Source organism: Phragmites australis, chromosome 2 (genome assembly GCF_958298935.1).
Source record: "Phragmites australis chromosome 2, lpPhrAust1.1, whole genome shotgun sequence".
In the NCBI taxonomy this organism is placed as follows: Eukaryota; Viridiplantae; Streptophyta; class Magnoliopsida; order Poales; family Poaceae; genus Phragmites; species Phragmites australis.
In genome coordinates, this window is record NC_084922.1 from 6,176,744 (window position 1) to 6,184,734 (window position 7,991).

At 41.8% G+C, this 7,991-nt stretch overlaps 1 protein-coding gene and 1 long non-coding RNA gene across 2 annotated transcripts; one reads left to right on the forward strand and one right to left on the reverse strand.

The window, feature by feature from the left end:
• Window positions 1–664: 664 nt before the first annotated feature.
• Window positions 665–7,364, reverse strand: LOC133896147 (DNA damage-binding protein 2). Its single transcript, XM_062336673.1, has 11 exons — window positions 6,977–7,364; window positions 6,347–6,437; window positions 3,094–3,221; window positions 2,850–2,972; window positions 2,642–2,730; window positions 2,435–2,555; window positions 2,133–2,224; window positions 1,880–2,009; window positions 1,554–1,802; window positions 1,261–1,457; window positions 665–1,164 (listed from the first exon to the last, which is right to left on the reverse strand). The coding sequence occupies exons 1-11, from the start codon at window positions 7,250–7,252 to the stop codon at window positions 936–938; spliced, it is 1,725 nt and encodes a 574-aa protein (XP_062192657.1). The 5' UTR covers window positions 7,253–7,364; the 3' UTR covers window positions 665–935.
• LOC133909798 (uncharacterized) lies at window positions 3,825–5,866 on the forward strand. The gene is made up of 3 exons (XR_009908435.1): window positions 3,825–4,147; window positions 4,746–5,219; window positions 5,543–5,866. It is a non-coding gene; the product is annotated as an uncharacterized LOC133909798 (long non-coding RNA).
• Window positions 7,365–7,991: the final 627 nt, after the last annotated feature.

Here is a 7,991-nt window from a genome sequence, read left to right on the forward strand (position 1 = left end):
TCAGGTGGCAGCCAACTTGTTCCTTTTAGCAATTTTAGGGTTTGGCTGGTGCTAACCTAGAGGATGATGTTGAAACATGATCTTGCCAGCTGAGTGCTGAATCAATTCTAACTGAACATCGAATAGAAATACTATCAAACCCTTAGGTGGCAGATGCTTAGTGAGCTGAAAAATTCACATCGCAAGAAATTCTGTTTGGTATGTGACCAGATGTTTACAGTTTACACTGTCAGAAACATAAATACTATGATTAATGCATCAGCAGATTTTGTTCTATTCTTCAAAAAAAATCTGGGTGTGTTCTTCCTTTGAGCTAGCAACTCCGGTCAATTGTGGAATGTTGTCTGGCGCTCCAACATTGCCTATCCATGGCAACTGATATCTGATAATTCGATCATATGCATCAATTATCCTGCCATTCACATGATACTACAAGGGTTATTCGTAGAAGATTTCTTTGTATTTTTTAAGCAGCATGGAAGGGTTATTACTTTGCTTAAAATTCCATCTATGCGGCTATGCGCCTAATTGTATATCTGCACGCACATGGATATGCACCCAGAAAATTTCAGTTCTTCACTCTTCAGCATGGGTGATAAATGATGCCACACAAAATAAACAGATGAGAGTACCAATCAGCAACTTATAACTTATGCACATGAACTGCATTCAACCAACTGTACATGAGCATTTATATATTAATATAGGGTTAAAGCACATATTGACCAGTGACCATAAGCATGCCAGGATTCAAAAGTAACAGAAACATATATATTTCTAAACCTAACTCCTTAGGATACGACTGTAGACAACTATGGGCCTTCACTCTTCAGCATTTTAACTAGGGGCCAAGATGGTACAAAAGAAGGTGCGGCAGCGACAGGTAAGTGGGTGTCGTCTTATAAAAAGTGCTGCCACATTAGGTACATTAAGTATCAAACTTTGGATTTGCCCTTTCCCTTTACGGTATGAGTGAAGCGAGTCCTCTTCGCTTTCTTGTTCTTTCCGTCAGAATCACCATCTGAGTCGTCATCACTACTATTGTCATGCTTGCCATTTGATTTCTTCCGGGAACCGGATCCATATATGTATTTCTTAGCCTTCTGTTTGGTCCTTTCTTCTATAAGATCAGCTTCATTCTTTGGTTTCCAAATGAAAATGGACCTGCAAGGACCACCTTGTGAGCTGTGAGAGGGAAAATAGATCTAGCGCTGGATAGTGTTATTGCCTTATTGGGTATAAATAGATCGACTGATCTACCTTGAGCTTCCTGTCGCCAGGATGTCATCTTGCGGATGTAGCTTGTTCACCGGGCTGATTGTTGTTATGTCGGGGTCCATCACCTCTGCCAGAAGCTTTCCAGAACTGGTATCTATGAAATCAATGGGATGCAGAGCAACACCATTGTAGTTTTCACTTATGTAGCGGCCAATAACTGCAACTGTTTCTGTGTAATCCTGCAGAATCAGAACATTACCATTCCACTTCAATATTGGCACAATTATAAAAAAGAGAATCCGAAGAATCGAAGCAATTCGTAGTTAGAACAGAACCTTTGGATCCCACTCGGCTTTGAAAGGAGTCAAGTGACGACTGAAATCATGGCTGTGCACAATTTCTCTACTTGGGGATTCCAGATTACCGAAAATATAATCCCATACACGAATTCGGTTGTCCTGACATGTTGTCAAGATCTTATTTCCACTATGTGGGGAAAAATACCCTGAATTAACAACCCGTCCATGAGCAAGGCTGGCAAGGGGAGAGTTGGGCACAAGATTCCTTGTATCCCAAATACGAGCCTAATAATCACAGAGGTGTGGAAATATTAAATATGAAATAAGAAAAGGGAGTATGTACATATGCAGAACATACTCACATAGTGATCATTTCCGCTGCTCAGAAGAACTTCCGGTTGTGCAGGGTTGCAATGAAGGCAGGTTACCTTGCTACCCTTTTTATGTATAAGAATCGGATGTCCAATTCTCGTCTTTGACCGTCTATCCAACCTGCAAGAATTATGAATATCTTACAACAGAATGCCAGATACTCTATGGCCAACGCATATTTGATACATGCCAGTGTGATAGGTTACAATAATATGCCACAAACCACTTTCTAGAGATACTCACAAGTAAAGAAAACCAAAGCTATCTGCCACCAAAAGAAGACCTTTGTCAGTGTTTAAGTCCATCCCGTATATCATGCGCCAAGTGCTCGGACCCTGTTGTGGGCAACAAACAGGGACCAGGGTTTATTAAAAACAAGCCCAAAATGGATGCAAATTTGTTCAGATTAATGCTATCTAATGATTGTCTAATACAGTACAAGATGCATAAATATAAATTGAAAAATGCAATCTTTATTGAGTTCTTTTGAACACAGCAATCCACACAGGCTCAACTCCAAATTGGGGTGGGGGTGAGGGCCTTACGTTCCAACCATTCGGATTGAGATTTAACAAGGGGGAGCCAATTCCAGTATCCAGGTCTGTGCTACTTGCAGTACCATCAGAGGAAGCAGTATATAGTACCCCATCATTGGCGGTATCGATCCTGAACAAGATCAAACCATGTTGCAGCATCTCGTCCTTGGACAAAGAAAAAAGAGACTGATAATAGCTATCAAAGAAGACTCTTACTTCATACTGTTCAGAATGCAGGAGTGCACCGAATCATACGTAATCTTCTCGTGCAACTTAACATAATCCCAAATACCCAGTAGCCCTTTCTGTGTGGAAAGAACAAAAGGTGATTAGTACTTGATTACATGTTTCATCAATTTGGGATGCAAACATAGTTGTAAGGAATTTAAGAAGGCGACAAAGTTCAACAGTAGGAGTGCAATACCTTGTCTCCTGATAAAAGAACATTGTTCCTAGCTGGATGAAATTCCAAGCAAGTCACACGCCTCTGATGAAATTTTACGTTTCCACAATCTAATTGGTTGGGTATCAGAAACTGAGGCTTAACCTAGCATTGGAAAGAGGAGAAAACTGGAATATGGTACTAGCAAATGCAGTTATATGAAATATTGCAATTGACAATAATGCAAACACAAAAGATTAAGCATTAGGCAAATCACACTCCGTACCATGGAAATCTTGCCCTTAACTTGGCTCTGAAAGACATAATCCAATGAAGTGTTTGTATTCCTTCTAGGGGCTGGGATAACACCATGTTCCATTGCTATTCTATGTGGGCAAGTCAAGGTTGTATGGCCTGTTCATGATGAAAACATAGTGTCAGTGACTCAAATAGCGAACCAACATTCATGTCATCTTCATTTAAGGATAATGATCTAGGACTCATATTCTAAATTTCATTTGGTACTGTTGAGCAAACTTTTGAATTGTAAGTAAAACATAAAAACTGCTATGAAGCATTCAAAGGCTGAAGAAACATGAGGAAACAATACTATGTGCAGGTTCATCAATGCAAAACCTCCCTCCAATTTGGACAGAAGTGCAAACTTCGTTCATTTTTTTTTCTCAAATAAACAATTAACCTAAACTACTTTCAGCATAAACATGAGTACAAGATTCCTTGAACAAAGAAATCTCAGCATGAACATGAATTCTAATTCATGAACAATAATCCTTGAACAGCCACATCCACACTGGAAAAACCCAGTTTATCTCTACTCCTTTAAACCGCGACTTTCGTCGTGCGTCCCTACTTATATAAAACACCAGTTTCTTCCTCTGCCGATCTCCGCTGCAATCTAATAAAAAACTAAAAGAAAAACCGGTCTCCCACCGTCCCACTTAATACAAAACGTAGAAAACCGTCTTTTTATCCTGCGCCCCACCCACTCCACGACCTGGCCGCCAGTTGCACATCCCTGATTGCCTCCTCCCAGGACTCCGCTCCCTCATGCCAGTTCGCCGCTGTCGCTGCTCTGCCTCGCGCCGCCCGCACGTCACCGCCACCGCCCAAGGTCGGATCCGTCGTCGCCATCTCCTCCTCGACCCCTCCTCCCTGATGCCAGAGTCCAAAGAGGAGGAGGATAGAGGGAGAGAGAGAGAGAGAGAGAGAGAGAGAGAGGAGGGGATGGGTGAGAAAGATGGAGGGAGAAAGTGGGCATCTTGGTGGATCTTGGCATCTCGCCGCCGCAGCTCACTGCCGCTCCTGACAGTGTCCACTTGGTACGCTTGCTCCCCTCTCTAGCCTCTGCTATAAGATTGGATCTTTGATTCACTTTTCTTATGCTGCGATTATAACCGAGTTTTGTTGCTTCCTTGATCTGTGTTTTGCGCTTGGATGCTTCAGAGATCCATCTTTTGTCTCTCCGTGATTTGTCTTTGTTGGGAATGAGATTGGCGGAATGGTTTGCTGTGGACAGGTGGTTAGTGGGGTAAAGAACAGCCGGTGCGGATCATGTGATTTTAATCCCATCTGTTTTTTTGTTTGTTAGAATCAAGAATGCTTGGGTCGTGAGATTTGCTTGCAAAAGTGTCTCCTTTCTTGTGTTTAGCTGCATCGCGGCGGCTCGAGTCGAGGTTCGTGTTTTCTGCGGAAATTTCGGTTTTGGGGATTTGCGTTTTGAGTTCTGTCGCTTTTCTGTTTGGAATCTTGTTGGGATTGCTTTCAGTTCTATTATTTATCGTTCAGATTGACAAAATTTTGATTCTTTTCTACATTAGACGAATGAAGCTTTTTCTTTCTGGTAGTGCTTACTGTATATGCACAATTCTTTCTCATCATCCAATTACTGAAAACATTGTTTTTTCCCCTTGATTTCAGGTTAGTGCAGCGAGAGCTATCCATATATCTTCGTGCCATTTCAACTAATGGAAGACTTGTCACTGGGGTGTACTAACTCATAGGCATGGATTCGTAGAGCTGTACTGGTCATTGTTGCAGATAACTTGTTTAGTTGATCTTATTCACGCCATTTGTGTTTGTAATTGCATAGGTAAAAGCAATGACGAATTGGATGGAGATTCTTGCAGTATGACTGTATGAGTTAATTTCGTTGATCCCACATTCTGAAAAGTGGGGAAGTTGAGAACTTTCACGATTTTGAAGATAAGATCTTGCATTTTTTGCACAGTTCTAAGTGTCCAAGAGCTGAGGTATTTAATGGCTGGAGTGGTCTTTGTTCCTGTTCGGCAACAATGGTGGCTTTGGTTCGTCACGACTCAAGGCAATACTCATGATGGTGGATTAGCCATATTAGTCCCAAGAACTCCAAATGGCTCCAGGAAAATCTCAGCGGTGAGCTTTTCACTATCTTTTGATCGTGTTTACCAAAGAAAGTTTTTCTTGCTTTACTTCAAAGCCAAGCTTACAGCCTATTGAACTCATATTTATGCATTGTTTGTGCCCTATCCATCATGATATTCTTATCATTGTTCTATTGAATGTATGCCGGTCAAATTAGCAATTCATTGCTATACACTTATTATTCAGTCTGGAATTGCATTTTTTAATCTCAGTGCTCAAGCTATGCATGCTATTCAAATATGGCTCACAACAAAAGGACTGCATCTCTGATTAGTGTGGTTCATGAACTAATTGGGTCTTGTTTTGTGCAACAGACATGGACACGAAAGTTAAAGATGGCAATTAAGAACATGCTCAGTCTCATGAAGAAGTTTGGAGGTTGACTATGGAGATAAAAATGGCAAATGAAAAGTTGAATGAGCTCAAGCAGATCAAGGAGGACCTTGAGAAAACTGTTTGTGAGCTGAAGAAGGATGTTGAGAGCCTTACCAAACAAAATAACGCCTCTGACTACCCGCTCGTCACCCAGGACGGTAAGCACATATGCGATCTACTCCGCCCTCCAATTCCGTGGTTGGATCGATCGCTCAAAGACGCGATCTCTGATACAATTTGTTTGGTGCTTTCATGGGTGCGAAGGAGCGATTTTTGCGTGCCTATTTGGGCGAAATCGATTCTCAGTTGGGGGGTCACTCACCGGAGGATAGCGGGATTGGGAATTTCAATCTTGGTGTAGTGGATAGCCGAGTGCAATCTTAGGTATTGTAGAGCACTATTGCTCTATGAAATGAAGTATCATTTTTAGCATCATGTATTAGTCTCTTGGTGTTGAAAGTAAAATCGATACCTTGTACGAGATTTAGAAACCGTTGCAATACACGGGCACTGTACTATTTTCATTTAAATAGATGAAAATAATAATAAACCATGTTACCTGATGCTACGCATCACCATCTTTTGGTTAGCATGTTTGCTTCATTTGAGAAATAAAATAAATATTGAATGTAAAATCTAAGAATCGTTGCAACACACGGACACCTTACTAGTCCATCTCAAATTAGTGACTCTTGTACTCCGAAAGCACAAAGGAATAATCACGCAACCGTCGAGATCAGAACCTGGCATCTTGCATAGGAAGCAAGGCTTCATGGGGCAGTCGATGTACACAGCCCCCTTGAACCCTGCCTCGTGCCCTGTCCTTTTGCACACCTGGAACCAGACATAACAAAGAACACATTACAATCCCATCACGGCAAATGCAACCAAAAGGGAATCACAAACATCATTAAAGGAAATCTTTCCAATAAAGAAGCTGAAATCTGAAGATATTGCTGAAGTAAACAGAAAAGAAGGCACCTTTACAAACCAAACACACAAATAAATTAGCTAAACTTCAAAATGAAGAAGTCACCCCCATCAGACCCCAAGTAGTCCAAAAGATTATAAAAAACAGCGGATTTTCGTATTCCAAACCACGCATTAAGCATAAGCACAAAGAACAAACGGACCAAGTTTACATCCCCAAATCCCAAATTTGCATCGAGGAGAAACAACCGTTCTCATTCCAAAAAAAAAAGCCACATCGAGCATAAGAAAGAAGCAACTTTCTCCTCCAAATATCAAATTAAGCTCCAAGCATCGGAACGAAGTAGTCATTCTGAACATAAATGGAAAACATGTAGTAAAAGAGATGAGGGAAAAGACTAAAAGAGCAAGAAAATCTTGAGATTTCTTGCACCGACCACTACCTTGCACACTTTCTTGAGGCTGATGGTGATGGGGTCCTTCCTCCCGCCCCTTCTCTCCCCCGCTGCCGCAGCCGCGGGAGGCTTCTTGGCCCCGGGCTCGGCAGCGGCCGCTTCCTCCTCGTCATCGACTTCTTCTCCGGAGGCCTCCTCCGCTTCTTCTTCTTCTTCATCGGAGGACGAAGAGGTGTCATGCTGCTCCTCCTCGTCGTCGGAGGCCTCCTCGACGGCGCGGCGGCGGCGGTTGTAGACGAAGCGGGCGCGGGTTGTGGGGCCCATGTGTCGGTGAGAGGGGCGAGCCCTCGGGAGGCGGGAAAGGAGAGGTGTGGTGGAAGACGCGGAGACGAGGCGGGTCTGGTTGGGTTCCCCGCTTCTGCTGGAGTGTTGGGTCGAAACGCGAATGTTAGGGTTTTATGGATTTGCTTTGATGCTGGTGCTGCTTTGGTGATGATTAGAAAAAAGTAAATTTTATACTACCTCTATTTTTATTTACTTGTCACCAATATTTTACTATAGTAATTTTGACCTTACGTTTTTTTCTTAAAAAAATTTATAAATAACTAAAACTTTTGTATCCCTAGATTCATCGTGAAATGTACTTTATTAGTATTAGATATTTTTAAGTATTCGTAAATTTTTCGTAGAAAAAAACGGAAGGTCAAAATTACTACAGTAAAAAGCTGGTGACAAGTAAACAAAAACAGAGGTAGTAAAATCTTAGATTCTGTGGCCCAAGTTTTACAATATCGTAGATTTTTCAGTCTTAAATTAGTTGAAATGTAACATGTTGATCATAACTATAGACTTATATGATGATTAGTCCTTTTTACCTAAGTTGTTAATTTGAACAAAACTGATTGATGATTTAGATTGATCCTAAGGGTAGCATAGGCGCCATCGTCTTCAACCGTCTCTCCTGCCATTGCCCTTGTCGTCGTCCGATGTCGTCAGCCAGAGGTAGCTACTGCCTCCTAGAGTCCGGCAGCACGGAGGTACTGTTGTAGCATGCAAAGGCCGA